General features: G+C 40.7%; 1 protein-coding gene across 1 annotated transcript in view; it reads left to right on the top strand.

The window, feature by feature from the left end:
• Positions 1-1,801: 1,801 nt before the first annotated feature.
• The window catches only part of dctn1b (dynactin 1b), a 38,964-nt gene continuing 19,352 nt past the window's right edge, over positions 1,802-21,413 (top strand). Inside the window, exons 1-12 of the mRNA XM_060925653.1 lie at positions 1,802-2,041; positions 2,143-2,221; positions 2,381-2,412; positions 6,375-6,395; positions 13,692-13,709; positions 14,489-14,509; positions 15,027-15,197; positions 17,561-17,758; positions 17,848-18,052; positions 19,356-19,434; positions 19,538-19,697; positions 19,989-20,093. Of these exons, the coding sequence (XP_060781636.1) occupies positions 1,814-2,041; positions 2,143-2,221; positions 2,381-2,412; positions 6,375-6,395; positions 13,692-13,709; positions 14,489-14,509; positions 15,027-15,197; positions 17,561-17,758; positions 17,848-18,052; positions 19,356-19,434; positions 19,538-19,697; positions 19,989-20,093 (1,317 nt within the window). The 5' untranslated portion in view covers positions 1,802-1,813. The remainder of the gene's footprint in view (positions 2,042-2,142; positions 2,222-2,380; positions 2,413-6,374; positions 6,396-13,691; positions 13,710-14,488; positions 14,510-15,026; positions 15,198-17,560; positions 17,759-17,847; positions 18,053-19,355; positions 19,435-19,537; positions 19,698-19,988; positions 20,094-21,413) is intronic.

Below are 21,413 nucleotides of genomic sequence, written 5' to 3'. Positions count from 1 at the left end.
CAGTGAGGATCATTTTCTTGTTTACAAGATGCCACATCTGAGTCGCTGACAAATCCTGAATTTCTGTAAAGATAACTGTCCAGAGATTTATAAGCACGCAGTGCTTCACCACTGAACAGCGAGGGAAAGTTAATGAGGTAATTATACACGTCCGGGTATTCCACCTCTGGCAGTTCCATATCCACTGACACGGTCGTGAAAACTCCGTCCGGAAAGCCATAAGGGTCACTAATCTGTAGATCGTTTATTTTAGACATGTATCTAGTTATCTGTTCATTAGAAAAATGAGCCGTGTAGTCCGTCGGTTGAAATTGATCCATTCTGTACACGAGTGCAGCAATATTCAGCTGTGCTGTTGACCGACAAGATGGCGGCTGTGTACTTTCCGGTCACGTGACTGCAAGATCTCTATAGGAGCGATGCGATGAGACTCCAACCAGACACAGGGCACCAGGACGGATCAGGCAGGTTCAATATTTTTGTATTCCAATTAAACTTAAGGTACTACTAGTGCTGTTTTTGCCATCCAAACTGGTCCTATTGAAAGAGGATAGTGATGACCACAACAGTGGTGTTTATACTTTTCCTCATTAAATAAGATTTGGATCAGGTGATCACCTAATCAGTGCCTCATTAAGTAAAATGACGTGTGCTTGTGTTGGAATTCCAGCACAGACACTGGAATGAAATGGCTGCCATACATAGAAATGCTGATTTAAGAAGAAATTGAAGTGGTCTCTTAATTTTTTTCCAGAGCTGTATATCTATTCGTAATTTTTGCTTACACCGATGTCATCATTGATTATAAGCGATAATATAGTGGAATTATAATTCATGCACATACACTCTGGGATTTGTTGAAAGCTGATAGCTTTCATAAAGAATGAGCATTTTTTGAATGTCTCTTTTGCTCTTGCTCTTGGCACAACAACAGAAAAAAGAAAAAAAAAGTGTATTATGACCGAACAGAAAATGAATATGGAACATGTCTCTGAAGAGCTGCGTCCTTGCTGGTTGTGTCTCTGTGTGCTGTGAAATGAATGCAGGTACTTGGACTATTTCTCTGAGAAGTGTGTAGAAGAGCTGCAAGATTTGTTCAGTCTGAGGCAGTCTGAGCTGAAATTTGAAATTAAAATTTGATTTATCAGTTCTGCACTGTAGTGCTGGTTAGTACACAATAGTATTTGCAAATCAGACATTATTAAAGAAGAAAAGCTAAATTGCAGAGGCTACTATCCATCCATCCATTATCTGCAGCCGCTTATCCTGTCCTACAGGGTCGCAGGCAAGCTGGAGCCTATCCCAGCTGACTACGGGCGAAAGGCGGGGTACACCCTGGACAAGTCGCCAGGTCATCGCAGGGCTGACACATAGACAACCATTCACACTCACATTCACACCTACGCTCAATTTAGAGTCACCAGTTAACCTAACCTGCATGTCTTTGGACTGTGGGGGAAACCGGAGCACCCGGAGGAAACCCACGCGGACACGGGGAGAACATGCAAACTCCACACAGAAAGGCCCTCGCTGGCCACTGGACTCGAACCCAGGACCTTCTTGCTGTGAGGCGACAGCGCTAACCACTACACCACCGTGCCGCCCCTAGAGGCTACTAATGATTTTTAAATTTAATTATGCTTCACCTTGTCTTGCTTGTCATATACAATATGTATTTTGTATTGTATTGTAATGAGATTGTTTTATTAAGAGACACAGACAACAACATCTGTCCTCAAATGCCACCATTTTTATTGTGTCTCTTTCTCTCTCCCTGCCTGTCTCTCAGACCACTAGCAGTGGCAGCAGCAGGATGAGTTCAGATGGAGGAGGACGGCCAGTAAAGGTGGGCTCTGTGGTGGAGGTCATTGGAAAGGGTCATCGTGGCACCGTGGCCTACATCGGCAATACGCTCTTTGCTTCGGGGAAGTGGGTGGGAGTCATCCTGGAGGAGGCCAGAGGCAAGAATGATGGCACAGTGCAAGGCAAACGCTACTTCACCTGCCTTGAGAACCATGGGATATTTGTGCGGCAGTCACAGGTAAATACATTGCTAACATTACTGACATGCTAAGACAATGTGTATTATAAGAATAAGTTTACATGGAAATTGGAAACTATGCACCTCTTATTGTAATGCAGATCCAGTTGGTGGAGGATGGGGTAGACACAACATCCCCTGACACTCCTGAGGCTGCCACGTCTAAAGTGCCTAAGCGAGGTGAGCTTCTTTTTACAGGCATTCATAGGTATACAGATTGTGTTTCATATGTGTGTATATAGGTACAGTTGTATTCTAACTATGTTACAGTTTTGTTGGATTTTATACATCTGATCTTCACAGGTTTTTTTTAGTTTTTATACCTTGCCTTTTCCACAGAGATTCTGGAAGCTCCCAAGTCCAATAAAGTGGTGAGTGCCAGGTCTTACAAAAAAAAAAAAACCCAAAACAAACAAAAAACCCTAATGTGTTTGTGTGAATGTGGATAATACATATACAATCCCCTCCAAAACTACTGGAATGGCAAGGCCAGTTCTTTTATTTTTGCTATACGCTGAAGACATTTCAGTTTGAATTCAAAAGTTGAACACAATAAGGAAGAAAATAGATCAGAATTTGAACTTTCAGTTCCTGATATTTACACAATGCGTACAATGTGATTTTATTTCATTTAAAAGATGTGTTAAACAACTTACAACATGGCACCTTTTGTTTGAATCCGCCCATTTTTCAAGTCATTAGGAAAATGTAACTAGCAGTCTCTTATTGTCCAGGTGTGTCCTGTTAGATTCATTATTTAAGCAATTAATAGCTCTGAATGTCTGCTCTTGGTTTGAGTTCTGGGTTTCACCAGTGAAGACTGCATTAGTTGTTAAAAAGGATAAACCAACATGAAGACCAGAGAGGTGTCTATGGGAGAACAGCAAGACATTTTGAAGCTGAGAAAAGCAGGAAATTTGATCAGAATCATGGCATAAGCACTGGACGTAGCCAATACTGCAGTTTGGACTGTCCTGAAAAAGAAAGAAACTACTGGTGTACTAAGACTCGGATATTGAACAGGTCGGCTAAGGAAAAGAACAGTAGTTGATAAAGAAACATTGTGAGAGCTGTGAAGAAACCCAATCACAACAGTCTGTGACATCACCAGCAACATTTACATGGCAGGGGTGAAGGTATCACAATCCACTTTTCAAAGAAGACTTTGAGAGCAGAAATATAGAGGCCATACCACAAGATGCAAACCACTTATTTGCAGTAAGAATCAGAAGACCAGATTGGAATTGCAAAGAAGAAGAAGAACAACAACTTTATTCATCACACGCTTGTGAAATTCCTCTCTGCATTTAACCCATCTGAAGCAGCGCGCACGCGCACACACACACCAACAACAGAGCAGTGGGCAGCCATGCTAACAGCGCCCAGGGAGCAGTTGGGAGTTAGGTGCCCAAAGAAATACAGAGATGAGCCACAAAAGTTCTGGAACCGAGATTAACCTCTACCAAAGTGCTGAAAAGGCCAAAGAATGGAGAAAGAAAGGCTCTACTCATGGTCCAAAATATACAAGCTCATCACGTGCATGGTGGATCATCAGGCATGGTGGAGGTGGAGTGTCATGACTTGGGCTTGCATGGCTGCTTGTGAAACAGGCTCACCAATCTTTGCTGATGATGTAACACATGATGATGATAGCAGAATGAATTCAAAATTCTACAGAAAAAGTCTGTCTGCCAACTTACAGAAAAATTCATCCAATCTAATTATGAGGAACTTCATGCAGCATGACAATGAGCCAAAACACACTGTCAGCACAACAAAGGGCTTCATCAGGGGGAAAAGTGGAAGGTTTTTAGACTGGCCAAGTCAATCACCAGACCTTAACCCAACTGAGCTTGCAGTTCACCTCCTGAAGAGGAGACTGAAGGGAGAAACCCCCAAATGAAGCACAACTGATAGAAGTTTTTCCAAGCTGTGGATAAGCATCACAAAAGAAGAATGCAACAGTGTGGTGATGTTGGTGGGTTGCCAGCTTGATGCACTTATTGCAAGCAATGGATATGCAACCAAATTTTAAGTGCTATTGGCTTTAATTTACTTCAAGACTATATGTTCCTATACTTTTGCTCACTTAAAAATGGGGTGGTCTGCCACCAAAAGTCTATAGCAAAAACAAAAGAATTGGCCTTGCCATTCCAATACTTTTGAATGAGCCTGTATGTATGCTATTGCCCAGTGTTACCTGATCATTCTTTTTGTGTCTTGATCTAATGGGCTCTGGTGTCTATGGGCTATATAGAAAGTGGACATGGTTATGGTATCCACCAGAGGGGGCTATTGTTACAGGTTCTTTGAAAATCTCATTCAGATAACATTCAATTATCATCGTCCATGTTTGTTCCTGTTAGAAGGCATTATACACCTTTAGTAGTGTAAACATTATTACAGTTTTTCATAAATGCTTACACATTAATATTTTGAAATCACTGGCAAAGATTTCTCAGTAATCTATAGTTTAGTCTTTGGCACAGACTCTAGACCACTTTTACTATAAATCAGTCATCACACACTCCATACACATTTAATTTGCAAAATACTTCTCAAAGTGCCTCCAACTCTAAATACAGATTTCATGATAGAAGTCATTCCATTTTTTAAAACTTGTACAGGGATCTGCATGCTATATCGAAAGTATAATAGAAAGTATAATTCATACTTTTATGCAATATGTGGCCAACCAAGATGGTACACAGGAAAAGGTTGGAAAAAACTGAGGATGAGGAAGAAGATTGTGTAGAGATTGAGCTAGAGGGAGAAGGAAAGCTACAGAGGCAAATTAAATTTATTTACACAAAGTGACCGTGTCATCAGCCATAATTTGCATGTGATAACATCACACGTGCATGTGACACAACCTGCTCTGGCCAATAAGAAATTAAAGGAAGTGTCCAGCATAGTTTTGTTTAGAAATTGACCAATGTTATTTATTTGTTAATTATTTATTTGTCTGCCAGTTCGTTCGTTCGTTCATTCATTTACTTTATTCATGCAATCAATAAATGTGAAATACATCAGTAAATAATCCTCTACGGCAATGCCATCAGCATACACACTGCAACAGCTATCTTCTCACTTGAACAGTGCAGTGTGAAAATCATGTTTGTCGTGTGAAATTCAAATGGCAAGTGTGAGTGGAATTTTATTGTGAATTTTTTTTTTTAGATGAGGTTTGGGTTCATATCCTGCATTTCACAATATACTGTATTGTGGGGTACAAAATATGTACAGTTTTAAGATATATGCTGGGGAATTTGGGAGCAATGACGCTGTTTTTGAAACATGTGTAAGCAATTAGGAAAAACTCAAATGTATGAAAGGTATTTAATCATTTACCCCTCACATACACTCAGCTTCAGAAATATTGGCACCCTTCAAGAGAATGTGCAAAAGCAATTAGAGAAAAATAAATTAATTTTAAGGCTCTTAAAAAAACCACCTATAACCAGAGGAGGTTAATACTTGACTTCACATGATCATTAAAAAAAAGACCCCAAACATATCTATACATCATGTGGTTGCAGAAAAATAAAAATAAAAAATCAATGTTTTATCATGGCTGTTTGAACTCTGTTAAAAGCCTATGACCTGAATTGAAGATGGAAGTCCATATGCACAAACCTAAGAATATAAAGCAACTTAAAATGCATAAATGCTGGCAGGAGAAGGTGTTCAGATGTGTGGGACGAAGAGCTGAAAAGTTGAGCATATTGATCATGCATTCGTTCATTCATCTCCACTATCTATCTACTTTATCCTGGTCAGGGTCACTGTGGTTTTAAATGACGCTGTTTCTTATAAATAAAACTAAGTTCATTAAATCTTATTTTGAAATACGTTGACTATATCCTTGTCTCCAAAATTATTACACATTATAGGAAAAGATTTGTTGCTGTCAATCTTTCCAAATCATAATTGTAGTGGTGCTTGAAGCATGCACTTTTAGAAGAAAAAAAAAATGCTGCACAACTTTAAGAAGTCTGTGTGTTAATAAAATAAAATAAAATAAAACCATGCTGTGTTACTACATGTTTAAGCTCAGGATATCACTCAATGAATGTGTTGTTTCTGTATTAATTCTTTCTCATTTTCATGAAGGGCATCAGTAATTCTAGCGTTGACTGTATTCCATCTCAAATTCAACCAGTTCACATATTCATGTACGCTCTGCTAGGCTCTCCCTAACTCTTTCTCTTCTACTGAAGAGAGAGAGGCTCAGTGTAGTACGTGCATGTGTGTGCATTCCACTTGCTGTGACAACACTCTGATTGATTGACCTTTGACCTCTCACCTCTTCCTCCTTCCTCTGAGTGTGCAGCGAGGAGCCAAACCCAAAAAGGTGCTGCATGTTTCTCTAAACTCCCTTAATGTAGACCACCTGATACACACCACCACTCCGCCCAGAGCCGCTGCATGCCGTCAAACCCTGTTATAAACACACCCAGTGTAACTGTGTGTTTGTACTCCATGTCAGTCTGTTCTTGTTTGCTGGTCTCATGCATTCTGGCTGGAAGAGTTTGTGATAAGCTGCATAGGTGTATAAGTATTCAGCATGTGTGTATATGGAAGCTCCTCTGTATGCAGAGCGGCAGAGAGAGAATGGACTGCAGTTCCACCAGTGCCATATTACAGTATGTGAGTTTGTGTGGATATCATATGACAAAAATGCACAGATGGCAAGAGACACCATGTATGGTCTCTTGGTCTGGAGTCATCATTAGAGCATCTCGATTAGCATCGTTTGTATCACCGTTCAACCGTATTTGTGTTTCAGCTTAAATGCTTTAATGAATATATAAGACAAGAGTTCCTCACTGAAAGGTCCGTGAACAATATATCATTAAAAATTAAATATCATTAAAAAAATTATTTTTATTCTTGACCTTATTTTAAATAAGGTACCTACTTTTTTTTACCTAAACATTTTAAAATCTTTATTATTTACCTTATTTAAGGGACAAATAAGGTAAATAATGAAGTTCTCAGCCCGCATCTGCCCTTTTCTAACCGAGCATGTGTCTTCTGAGTGCTCATGTTCTCTGAAGCAATTAATAACAGTGCTCAGCCTGTACTCTGATGCAGATTGCTATGGGTCACTGCGGAAATATCGAGCTCTCAAAATCACATCTGCACAGCCTCTTCTTATTAACATCAACATTCAGTTGGTATTTTAGACCAGAGGCTGCTTGTGTGTTGTGTATCACATACTGTAATAGTATACGTATTAGAAATGTAAATATAATGGCGCAAAGATAACCTCTCTCAGGTTAAGAATAACAAAGCATCATAAGCAACTAGTAAGCACCATATTTATCATGTAGCATTTATCATATCCAGTTTATTTACCATTATTTATAATACCTAAAATATAATCATTATATACAAAGTATGTACAGTATACTATAAATATGCAATTCCTTCAGATGTAAATAAAAACCTCACATTGGTTTATTCAAACAGTAATGGATGAGCAGACATTTTCTTTCAGCGATATTTGAGCCATCACTTCGGGAAGTCATGCTCCTACTGCAGCTCGCATGGTATTTGATTACTGATGTTTCAGCAAGACAAGTTATAGCAGTAACTAAAACTCTATTTCTTTTATATTTGGTAGTATTTTTTTTTATTTGTGTAGCTGTAAATTCTTTCATTAATTATTTATTGCTGTCATACCCATATGCATAATACATGCATTTATGGAAGTCACAAACAAGCCAGTGCATTTTTTTATTTTTTGAATACATCTGAATATCCAACACTGTGAAGCCATTTTAATATATAGACATCTGATATGACTACCAAACCTGTATACATTAATCTAATATACCACTGAGAGGCTTCAGTTGAAATTATGGATTCTCTGAGGTGACTGGCATAGTACTGTGTTGTGAGGGGCACAGCCCTGAAGAAGATAGTACTACACCAGTCACTGAAGAGAATCCATAATTCCCGGTGCCTCTCAGTGCATGGTATATTTAGATTTATATCCCTCATCAAAAAATTCAAAAAATCCTCATCATCTGTGAGATCGAATCTCGGCATAAACTCATTGGAGGCAGCCATGTTTGTTGTTGTTGTTTATGTCAGTTGTAGGTGCAGTTGGTAATTAAGTGATCAATCTCATTAAATCAGTCTCATTAAATCAGTCTCATTAATTAATACCATTAATTTTTGTGCTTAATAATAAATTACCAAACAGCTAAAGTATGGTATATTCCAAATTATTTTGATCACTTACCGTATTACATAACTCATATTCACCTTGGAATTCTTTTGAGATTGGATGGCTTCAAAAATATTGGTACACAAATAAACACACAGTTTCAATAATAATTGAATTTATTATAACAATGATAAAAATTGACTAATAGCAGTTGAATACATTATATATAGATATGATATGGTCATATACTTGATGAGCGTGTGTGTGTGTGTGTGTGAGAGTGATGTGTGAGAGTGATTGGAATCTTATCTAAGGTATGTGTGTGTGTGTTTGTGTGTGGGTGTTTTATCTGAGGTGTGGGGGTCACCACGTGTTTCTAAATAGAACAAAAGAGTTAGCTTTGGTAGCTAACCCACGTGGTGGAGACAAAGAAATTGGCTCTGTGTTGCTAATGAGGCAAAAGCATTAGTCGTGGTAGCTAACTCCACGTGTGTGAGAGGCCTGTGGCCTACAACAAAAGAATTAGCTCTGATTGCTAATTCACTATTGCTAATTCACTAGCTTATACATTCCTAAATCCACTGAAACCTTGATGAGGTCAAAATATGTGTAATAATGAAATTAAAGTGTTAGAAAGGAATAGAGGAAAGCATGCAACAGCCTATCTATTAAAAAACGAATGAGAGAACATAGAACAATTATGGAACACAAAAATCAGTGTGCACACTTAAACAGTTCCTGAGTTTAAATTCACACTACTTCATAAGCTAATTCCTAAGACTAATTTGCCACAAAATGCCAATCTTACTTCAGTATCTCGCCTCTACGCAAGATTATGAGAAGATGTTCCGAGACTTTTGGAGTTTCACAGTTGTGGAGGCCTCCGTGAAGCGCAGAGAATTTCTTGGTCCGACGTGTGGTCGCTCGTGATGAAGTCTCTGATCAAACAATGTGCACAGCGTTTTGTTAGAAGGAAGCCGGTCGCTTCTAACTCTAAATTAACTGCTTGGGCTGCAGTCGTATGTACTTATAAGGAACAAATGAAACTGGTTATATCTCAATATGAATCAAAATCGCGCGATTCTAGAGTTTACTGTGGCCAAAGGTAAGTAAGAGAAAGGCGCTAAATTCTGATTCTTGCCAGAAAGACGTCTTTATCTGGGTTTGCTCAGCCGAGCGGATCTCTTTGTACCTGCAGACGGCTGGTCCAGACGGAAAAGAGAAAGAGCGGAAACGTGTTCAGTTACTTATGGCTTCCCAGAGGATGTGACGTAGGTGATCCCGCCCAGGCGTGACGTAGGTCAACGCGGAAGCTGGTGATGGGAGTTGTAGTCCTGAAAGACGAGACAGGCGGTACCTACATGGTGGAACCTTCGATCTGCGCATGTACAATGTACCATACTTTCACCTGCCTTGCTAGGCACGATCATGATATGTAGATCTACACACAAAGAAATGCTTGTGGAGCCACAGCTATGACTCGAGTAGGCCATAATATAACTTGACATTGTGACATCAGTTCATGGTATATCCAGGATATACCATGACTGACTCACACCATATCCATTTTTTTTTTTTTGACATCATGAGATACATTGCTTAATCAATGGTGGCACTATTTTATGTCACCTTTGGCCAATCCCTGCATGGGAATTTTTTGATGAGGAGATATAATGTACATTATACATACTAAAGTACAGTTGGTTAGTTAGTAGACAGTGTCAAAACATTTTATTTTATCTCTATATGCCATCAAATTGGATTTGAAATAAAAACACTTACTATGTGGTTAAGGCAGCACGGTGGTGCAGTGGTTAACACTGTCATCTCACAGCAAGAAGGTTCTGGGTTTGAACCTTATGGACAACTGGGGCCTTTCTATGTGGGGTTTGCATGCTCTCCTCATGTCTGTGTGGGTTTCCTCCGTATCTTCTGGTTTCCATCAACAGTCCAGAGACGCACAGATTAGTTCAACTGGCTACTCTAAATTTACCCATAGGTGTGAATGTGAATCGTTGTTTGTTTGTCTCTGTGATAGACCGGCAACCTGTCCAGGGTGTACCCCGCCTCTCCACCGAAGTCAGCTGGGATTGGCTCCAGCTTCCCCCATGACCCTGACCGATAAGCAGAATATTCAATGGATGGATAGATGGACTGTGTGGTTAAAGTACAGAATGTCAGAATAAATTTGTTAATGTTGCATATAATTTGTGGGAGGGCGGCACGGTGGTGTAGTGGTTAGCGCTGTCGCTTCACAGCAAGAAGGTCCGGGTTCGAGCCCCGTGGCCAACGAGGGCCTTTCTGTGTGGAGTTTGCATGTTCTCCCCGTGTCCGCGTGGGTTTCCTCCGGGTGCTCCGGTTTCCCCCACAGTCCAAAGACATGCAGGTTAGGTTAACTGGTGACTCTAAATTGACCGTAGGTGTGAATGTGAGTGTGAATGGTTGTCTGTGTCTATGTGTCAGCCCTGTGATGACCTAGTGACTTGTCCAGGGTGTACCCCGCCTTTCGCCCATAGTCAGCTGGGATAGGATCCAGCTTGCCTGCGACCCTGTAGAACAGGATAAAGCGGCTAGAGATAATGAGATGAGATAATTTGTGGGAATTATAGCCCTTTTTATACATAGTCACATTTTAGGAAACCAAAGCTTCTTGGAAATTTGGCAGCTTACATGTATCTTGTCTGGTTGCATCTTGTCACTTGTCCGGTGTATTAGTTCATGCACAAGCCGCCTAACAAGCAAGAAATGAGGTTGATTCTAGAGCTGGCATTTGTACTTGGAGTGTCACACAACAAATAGTGAAGTTCTGGAACAGTTTTTAAAGACAGAACAGCTGAAAAATAACCTTTCCCATCACACAAGTGACATGTAGTCAAGTTACTTTATTTGTATAGCACATTTAAAAACAGGAGTTGACCCAAAGTGCTTTACAGCTGATGTAATCAAAATGGACAATACAGGAATACATTTAAGGAACAAAGAGATAAATAGGTTAATAAAAGGCAAGAAGTACAAGGCAAGGATAAGAAAAACACAAGAATAAAAATACATAAAAGTTAGATAAAAAAAAATATATAGTGTATTAGGGCAATTCTTCAGCAGAGAGGCCAAAATTATGAAATGATTAAGATTGCTTTAACTTGTCAGCTCAGTGATATTGCTAAAGTATGGAATCCAAGGCAAAATGTACTGAAAACCATATTTAAAAATCATCAACCCAATTATAGCAATGTCGCTTCAGAGAAATCTTGGTTTGAATTTTAAGAAATGAAAGTTCAGTTTTTTCTGACGTAATTCCGTTCCTGACTTTTTTCTTTCCTCATAATAGATTTTGCGTTCAGAGTTAAACAGCCAACTTTTCTATGCTTTTGTAGGGTTAAAAGATACCCCGTCCAGTGTGAAATTTTGATTTAATACCATTATCTTGAGTAGTGCAACTAAAAACATGAATGTAATTCCGTTACCAAAGAACTACCCATTAGTATCATTTGTCTTTAATGCAAAAAGTAGAATACTCTTGACTAGTTGAGTCAGTCACCTGACCTGAACTCGACTACATCTGACGTGCCAAGACAAGCAGGAACTGAAAATGGCTGACAGTATCTCTGAGGAGCTTGATCATGGAAGACATTCAAAATGCGCTGATATCTGTGGGTTACAGACTTCATGCAGTCATACGTTGCAAAAGATTTGTACCAAAAACCTAAACACAATCATCTGAGTTAAGATTATGTTAATGAAATGAAATATACTGTAATTGGCCCTGGGCATGGTGGGATTATATCTATAAAGTGGTTTTATTTTGTTCGAATTAAAGTTGACATTTTGCACATAGTCACAGTTTAATTTCAAACCCAGTATGCTGAAGTATAGAACCGACCCAACAAACACGGTCACGGTTATCAACTCACACTGTAAATTATTTGTGGATGAAATGGTGTAGTATGGGGCGGCATGGTGGTGTAGTGGTTAGCGCTGTCACCTCACAGCAAGAAGGTCCGGGTTCGAGCCCCGTGGCCGGCGAGGGCCTTTCTGTGCGGAGTTTGCATGTTCTCCCCGTGTCCGTGTGGGTTTCCTCCGGGTGCTCCGGTTTCCCCCACAGTCCAAAGACATGCAGGTTAGATTAACTGGTGACTCTAAATTGACCGTAGGTGTGAATGTGAGTGTGAATGGTTGTGTGTGTCTATGTGTCAGCCCTGTGATGACCTGGCGACTTGTCCAGGGTGTACCCCGCCTTTCGCCCGTAGTCAGCTGGGATAGGCTCCAGCTTGCCTGCAACCCTGTAGAACAGGATAAAGCGGCTAGAGATGATGAGATGAGATGAGATGGTGTAGTATGTGGTACAAATGTCTGAATGGACTGAAAGCGTGATTCCTGAATGAAGTGAACAGACACACAGAGTTGTGGAATCAAATGTTTTTTGCTGGGCAGACATATAGGAAAGCAACTAAATTCTCTGTTCTCTACTCTTCCTCCTATCCCACCTTCTCCATCTACCCCTCACACCATCATTCTGCACTCTGCAGAGCTGTAATCTGATCTATCAATCTGTCTCTAAACCGCGGTGCTCTTCTCTTCCTTTCTTTCACTCCCTGTGGAATCGATATTCGGATGGTGCTGCATCGTCTCACACTAAGTGCACTAATAGATTTAACACGCAGACATCAAAGTAATGCATTAGGATCCCAGAACATTGGCTGAAAAGTGAATCCAAAATTGTGGCCTCTGTAAAAGTGAATCCAAAATTGTGGCCTCTACCTAATGTAATTAACCCATAGAGAGATACTGGTGAAATGTTGCTAGGATACAGGGCAGACTTCCATCAGTTCCCCCTTCCCTTCACCCGCCCTTCTCTCTCTCTCTCTCTCTCTCTCTCTCTCTCTCTCTCTTGCGTTCCTGTCTGAGGCCAACACTCTGGAAGGGGGGAGGCTTGTGATGTAATGTGACGGTGAGGCAGCTGTAGGCACAAAAGAGCAACCGAGAGCGGGAGGGAGAGAGGAGGAGACTAAGGGAGAGGCGAGGAAGAGATAGAGAGAGAGATGGATGCTGAGGGAGAGAGCGATGGCTGCTCTGCAGAGAGATGACAGTGCTGTAATCAGAGAGACGAGTCGAGTATAGAGATGAGGCTTTGATTGCTGAAAAGCAAGGATACTTGCTCTCACTGCTGCAAACAGAGAGAGAAAAGGATTTAGCAGCACTGACAACCTTCAGCACCGTTTTGTGTTTGCGTATTTGTGTGTGTGTGTGCGTCCAGACCCAGCTTGCCTGCTACTGTGTGTTTGTGGCTTTGCTACAGGTTTGGCCTGCTTTCCCCTTTCTGTCTCTCTGTTAATGTGACTGAAACCCTTTTCTGCCTTTCTGCTCTCTTTTTGCCCTGTGTGTGTGTGTGCGTCTGTGTGTGTGTGTGCGCGTGCACTGTGTGTGTTTGCGTGTCTGTGTTTGTCCTCTTCACTTGCCAATATGATGAGACAGACGCCTGCTCCTCGTAAGGTACACAGCATCTGATCTGCTTTAATAACATGTATTCCTATACTTTTCTTTATCTGTAACATGGTGATCAAATTGTGTGTGTGCGCACGCGCCCAGCTCTAGGGGTTGGGGTGTGTGTGTGTGAATGACTAAATGCAGATCAAGTTGTTGAATGCAACAATACAAGTAAAAGGCTTCACTTGTGAATGGTGTTTAGGAATAGTTACACTGAGCTTAGGAATAGTCACATGATTATGATTGTTCAAAGATGAATGATTATGATGAACAATTATGATTATTTAACTTATAATATTTACAATACCATTTTATCATAATGATTGTGTAGCTTTTTTTTTTTTTTAAATAAGATATGTGCCGGCGAGTTTCATGAATTGATTTTATTCTTAACTTTATGGAAGTGTGTGTGTGTGTGTGTAGTTAGGTACAGAGGAGTTTTGTTTGTGCAGGAACTGTGGTGGCCTCAGTGTAACAGTGCTGTCGTGAAAAGGCTTTGTGTGTGTGTGTGTGTGTGTGTGAGAGATGTTTATTGGTGCCAGTCAGCTCTGCTGATTTTCCTAATTAGAGATACACCCGAGTTCCAAAACTGTTCTTGACAAATGCATGTGTTTATGATAGAACTTTTATTTAAAGAAAATACATGCAGTACACAGTTCCATGCACAACCTGCTTCTTGTCTTTTTCACTAGTCCTGACACTTGTATTATTCTCTCTTCATTTCTCTTTCTAACTACTCAATCATGGTGTGTGTGTGTGTGTGTGTGTGTGCGCGCGCTCCTCAGACTACGGCCAGGAGGCCAAAGGTGAGTTTTAATTTGCAACAAGATTTCAACTAATCCATTTGTGTGAGTTTAACATGTTGTGATCAAGAAAGAAAGTGTGATGTATTTTTTTAATACTGGTCTCTTGTGGGATTAGTGGAGCGTTATGTTGAGCGCTCACTGTTTTATGTATGTGTTTGACGTGTGTGGTTTAAACTCAGATTTTATTTTTAATTTAAACAAAAGGTAATAGGTTTATCACTTATTCAAATTTAGTTGTATGCTTATGCAAATTTATACTGTATCTCAAGACCAGAAGACACACATTGTTTTCTGTTTTTATTAACCTATGTACACTAAGGTTCGGTGCTGAGGTAGTTTATCATTTGAAACAGGATGAAACCCCATATAGATTTACATCTGGAAAAGATAGAGCATTTTTTAAAATATGTCAGTAAAATTGTAATGTTCACATAAAAATGTGGTATTTATACTGAGAGAGTAAACTATGGTGACGGCATGATATGATAGTTGGGTATGTTTTCTGTGTGTGTGTCAGGCGCGATCGGGCATTGGAGTAAAGGTGGGTTCTGGCTCAGCTTCGGCAGGAGAGATGAGCAGCAGTGAACCCAGCACACCTGCTCAGACCCCACTGGCTGCTCCTGTTATCCCCTCTCCTGTTGGGACGCTCCCCTCCCCTGGAGCTCCACCCATCCCGGCCCCGAGTAAGGTGGGATACAGCAGTCTGTCTAGGATTAGGGTCAGGGTGATACATCATTTATACTGGAGTTTTTATGCACATCATAATGTCTCATATCAATCACTTAGTTTAAGAGACATCCAACGTCTTTCATTATTCATCAAGTGTTTATGCCTCGTCACATTACTACACTGAGAATGTACTTTCTATATCCATGTCAGTTTTCTTCTTTTTATTTCCTTTTTTTTTTTTTTGCAGTTTAGGGTTAAACCAGTAAAGGATTTATCATTTAAAATTTGACGTGATACTCCTTATTTTCCGTGTCACATTATGAATTGTGTGTGTCGTCTGTGGACACGAGCTACTGAGTTGTTTATATGTGAGAACGTCTATTTTCAGCGTGACAGAAAAAAAAAGTCACACTATGCACCTTTTATGTAAAATAACTGGCAATATTAACTCATCTCATCTCATTATCTGTAGCCGCTTTATCCCGTTCTACAGGGTTGCAGGCAAGCTGGAGCCTATCCCAGCTGACTACGGGCGAAAGGCGGGGTACACCCTGGACAAGTCGCCAGGTCATCACAGGGCTGACACATAGACACAGACAACCATTCACACTCATATTCACACCTACGCTCAATTTAGAGTCACCAGTTAACCTAACCTGCATGTCTTTGGACTGTGGGGGAAACCGGAGCACCCGGAGGAAACCCACGCGGACACGGGGAGAACATGCAAACTCCGCACAGAAAGGCCCTCGCCGGCCACGGGGCTCGAACCCAGGACCTTCTTGCTGTGAGGCGACAGCGCTAACCACTACACCACCGTGCCGCCCCGGGCAATATTAACTAAGCTAACTAATTTGCTAACGTTAGCTGGCTAAGTAATGTGTTTATCCAATGTTACCTCTCCTGACTGTTTGACTTGTAGCTAGTTAAGTTCAATAATAAGCCATCCACTTAGAATGTAATTATATATGTGGATAAAACCCAAGCGAACTAACAAACATTAGGTCAACTAGAATACGTTTCTTCTGAAAAGCGATTATCCAAATTTGTCAGCTGGGATAGGCTCCAGCTTGCCTGCGACCCTGTAGAACAGGATAAAGCAGCTAGAGATAATGAGATGAATGAGATGATAGCAAGCTAGCTAGCATTAAGGCCACCATGTTATTAAACTAACTTGTGTTATCAAAACTATTATCCAAGTTCTAAAGCAAGATAGTTAACCTTAGGCTAACCATAACATTGTGTGATTATAGCCAGTATCCAAGTTTGCTTGCAAGCACGGGCGGAGATAGAGGGGGGGATGGGGGGGATTCGTCCCACCCAGATTTCAATTCACTTCGTTCGGTCCCCCCCACTTATAGGGAGGAAAAAACGTCTATGCTGTCTTTCTTTGCATAAGGCAAACCTCACGGAAAAATCAAAAGACTAATTACCATTCGGTTTATTGAGGTGCACGGCAGTGTATACATAGTTGCAACAACTCACATAAAACAAAACAAAGACTGATATTCGGTTGGTTGAGCTGCGCAGACTGCACAGGTTGCGAGCTCGAGCTTGGTTGCTATGGTTACTAACAACAAGTTTGACAGGCATATCGGGGTTGGGGTTGGTTTGCTGGCAGCTTTGTCCCCCCCAGTTCAAAAAACGTATCTGCGCCCCTGCTTGCAAGCATAATGTTATCCCTCACTTGGCCCGATTGGTGGCTGTTGGGCAATGCAAGGAGAGCTAACTAGCATGTGGGAAATGGTATTGGGTGCAAATTTATAATTCCACCCTGATGCACATGAGAACATAAAGTGTGTTTATGTGAAAGCTCAGCTCCTGCAGCTGTTTTGTTCTCCCCACACTCAGCATTCTCTCAGTGACTTTTAACTAAGAGGGATGTACAGTATCAGTCAAAAGTTTGGACACCCCTACTCATTCATAGGTTTTTCTGTATTTTGACTATTTTCTACATTGTAGAACGATACTGAAGACATCAATACTATGAAATGACATCTGGAACATATATGGAATTATGTGAAACAAAAAAGTGTAAAAAAATAAATAAATAAAAAGCTAAGTATGTTTCATATTTTAGATTCTTCAAAGTAGCCACCATTTACCTTGATGACACTTTATACACTATTGGCATTATCTTAACCAGCTTCATGATGTAGTCACCTGGAATGCTTTTCATGTACCACTCAACTAAGTAAAGAGAAACGACATCCATCATGAAGTGTCTTTTAATTCATAAAAATAGAGAAATAAACATTGAATTAGAAGGTGCGTCCAAATTTTTTGACTGGTACTTTTGACTGATTTGGCATGAAACCGTTGAAGTAACTGTGTGTGTGTGTGTGTGTGTGTGTGTGTGTGTGTGTGTGTGTGAGAGACCAGGAGGAGGAGGCTCTACGGGCACAGGTGAAAGATCTGGAAGAGAAGCTGGAGACCCTGCGGATAAAGCGGGCAGAGGATAAGGCCAAACTAAAGGAACTGGAGAAGCACAAGATCCAGCTGGAGCAGCTGCAGGAATGGAAGAACAAGATGCAGGAGCAGCAAAATGAACTGCAGAAACAACTCAAAGAGGCCAAAAAGGTTTACACACACACTGACTGACCTCTCACACGAATAAGATGTCAAAAAGACAGATATGATACTGATTTTTCCTGACATCTTTACTGTAGGAAGCAAGAGAGGCTTTAGAAGCAAAGGAACATTATATGGAGGAGATGGCAGACACGGCAGATGCTATTGAGATGGCCACTTTAGATAAGGAGATGGCTGAGGAGAGGGCGGAGTCTCTGCAGCAGGAGGTCGACGCACTCAAAGAGAAAGTGGAGGAACTGACCATGGACCTGGAGATCCTCAAACATGAGATAGAGGAGAAAGGTAAACACACATACACACACTTGTATATAAATGCATTGCTCCGTTGTTTCTTTCTTAACGCTTTAACACACACTCCCTGTGTCCGAAATCACTCACTATATAGTGGACTATATAGTGAGTTCACCATTTTGTTGTGCTGTCCGAATGTATAGTGAGAATTATTACACCCAATATAGTGTACTCAGAGTATCCCACAATGCATCACGAAAAGTAGTGTACAACCGATGGTCACTAACCAAGCAATATATCCCATCATGCACTGCGGTTGCACTGAGAAGAAAAAAAAAAAAAAGTGTGTTGGGGTGACTGGATGAAGGAAGAAACAATATAAACGGACATTCAAGTACAATTAAAAATAGTAAGAGAATAGAAGAGAAGCTAAAATAGAATAAGACAGATAAAATACAAGAATAAAAATTAGAGTGCAGAGCGAGGAATTAATCAAAAGCCTCAAATTTGATTTAATAAAAGGCAGCGGCAAAGAAGAAAGTATTCAGCCTTGATTTAAAAGAACTGAAAGATGCAGCAGACACAAAGCACTTTGTATTGATTAATGTGGGAAATACGCTCAGTATATCAAATCAAATCAAGTTTATTTGTACAGCGCTTTTAACAATAAACATTGTCGCAAAGCAGCTTTACAGAATTTGAACGACTTAAAACATGAGCTAATTTTATCCCTAATCTATCCCCAATGAGCAAGCCTGTGGCGACGGTGGCAAGGAAAAACTCCCTCAGACGACATGAGGAAGAAACCTCGAGAGGAACCAGACTCAAAAGGGAACCCATCCTCATTTGGGCAACAACAGACAGCCTGACTATAATATTAACAGTTTTAACAGGTATAACCCTCAACTGTCCTCATGGGGCCGTCCTTCACAGGAGCGGTGCGATAAAACTCCGACCAGACACAGGGCACCAGGATGGATCAAGCAGGTCCGAGGGGCAGAAGAGGCCAGCATCTCAATCCCAGGATCAACATGTAACTCAGAGGGACAGATGGGGGGGGGGGGGAAGAGAGTATATGGATTTATCACAAAAATACGTTTGTATTTATTTTGAAAACCCACCAGCCGACTGATCTGGCATGTTTTAATTGTGCGACAGTAATGACGTAAATACCAGCGTGACGGAGTAGTGCCCGAAAGCGTTTTTATATTTTTACCAATGAGCTCACTATATAGTCCTCTATATAGTAATTCCCTATATAGTGAGTAGGAGTAGTGAATGAGTGAAAGATTTCAGACACAGGGACAGACTACTGGTAGAAACTAATTAATTTACCATGGCTCCTGACTTGCAGGCTCTGATGGTGCGGCATCTAGTTATCATGTGAAACAACTGGAAGAACAAAACGCCCGTCTGAAGGAGGCCCTGGTCAGGTGTGTGTAATGCAACTGCAGCGTCTGTAGCAAAGCCTGCCTTGGCAGCTGTACAAATCCAGATATTCATCTGCTTGTGTGTATGTGTACGTGTGCGTGTCAGGATGCGTGACCTGTCTGCCTCTGAGAAACAGGAGCACTCAAAGCTGCAGAAGCAGATGGAGAAGAAGAACTTTGAGCTGGAGGCATTGAGGGTGCAGAAAGAGAAAATGCAAGAGGAAATGAAGATGGCGGAGAAGACCATCGACGAGCTGAAAGAGCAGGTCCACTGAGTTTCCCATCGCGTTCACCTGGTGAACTGTGGAACATATGTAGAACTTCATGAACTGCACAGTACAGACGGAACATGTTCAATCAATGCTAATGAAACTTCTTTAAATCATGTGAAGCATTTGATTTGATGGAATTGATCAAGACAAAAAATTGAAAATCTAACAGTGTGTACAATCTACTCTGAAATCAATGAGACTATCAGGAGGTTTTATAATCTTCATAGTGTGTGTGTGTGTGTGTGTGTGTGTGTGTGTGTGTGTGTGTGTGTTTCATTTTTTTAGGTGGATGCAGCTCTTGGAGCAGAAGAGATGGTGGAGACTCTAACTGAGCGGAACCTGGACCTGGAAGAGAAAGTGCGGGAGCTCAGAGAGGCCGTTACTGACCTGGTGAGTAGACACAGAAGAAAATCTAGACTTTGTAAATGAGTCCATTAAAAATAAAACCACACACACACACTGGTGGTATGGACTAAATCAAGAAAAGTCTATCTTTGTACTTCAAATGCTAACTTCTCTGTTTTAAACACCATTAAACATCTGTAAACAACAGTCAGGTTTTAGAAACAAGTCAGCCAACACATTGCTACTTCTCCATTTTTATTTTTGACGAGTTCAGGCGTTTGGAAGCTGCTGCACAGTTCATGCATTAGCAATACAAACAAGTGTTGCCAGGCAAAACAAACCTCGCCCGGTAGCACTTATGATGAATATAAAGGAAGATATCATGAAAAAAATAGGTACCCTATGGGTCTATGTGGCTACTGCTTATAAATAAAATTGTTTTCTGATACCATGTTCATACAGTAAATACAACCCCGATTCCAAAAAAGTTGGGATAAAGTACAAATTGTAAATAAAAACGGAATGCAATAATTTACAAATCTCAAAAACTGATATTGTATTCACAATAGAACATAGACAACATATCAAATGTTGAAAGAGACATTTTGGAATTTCATGCCAAATATTGGCTCATTTGAAATTTCATGACAGCAACACATCTCAAAAAAGTTGGGACAGGGGCAATAAGAGGCTGGAAAAGTTAAAGGTACAAAAAAGGAACAGCTGGAGGACCAAATTGCAACTCATTAGGTCAATTGGCAATAGGTCATTAACATGACTGGGTATAAAAAGAGCATCTTGGAGTGGCAGCGGCTGTCAGAAGTAAAGATGGGAAGAGGATCACCAATCCCCCTAATTCTGCGCCGACAAATAGTGGAGCAATATCAGAAAGGAGTTCGACAGTGTAAAATTGCAAAGAGTTTGAACATATCATCATCTACAGTGCATAATATCATCAAAAGATTCAGAGAATCTGGAAGAATCTCTGTGCCTAAGGGTCAAGGCCGGAAAACCATACTGGGTGCCCGTGATCTTCGGGCCCTTAGATGGCACTGCATCACATACAGGCATGCTTCTGTATTGGAAATCACAAAATGGGCTCAGGAATATTTCCAGAGAACATTATCTGTGAACACAATTCACCGTGCCATCCGCCGTTGCCAGCTAAAACTCTATAGTTCAAAGAAGAAGCCGTATCTAAACATGATCCAGAAGCGCAGACGTCTTCTCTGGGCCAAGGCTCATTTAAAATGGACTGTGGCAAAGTGGAAAACTGTTCTGTGGTCAGACAAATCAAAATTTGAAGTTCTTGATGGAAATCAGGGACGCCGTGTCATTCGGACTAAAGAGGAGAAGGACGACTCA

This window comes from Neoarius graeffei, chromosome 7 (genome assembly GCF_027579695.1).
Source record: "Neoarius graeffei isolate fNeoGra1 chromosome 7, fNeoGra1.pri, whole genome shotgun sequence".
Classification (NCBI taxonomy): domain Eukaryota; kingdom Metazoa; phylum Chordata; class Actinopteri; order Siluriformes; family Ariidae; genus Neoarius; species Neoarius graeffei.
This window is presented reverse-complemented; position numbering and strand designations above follow the sequence as displayed.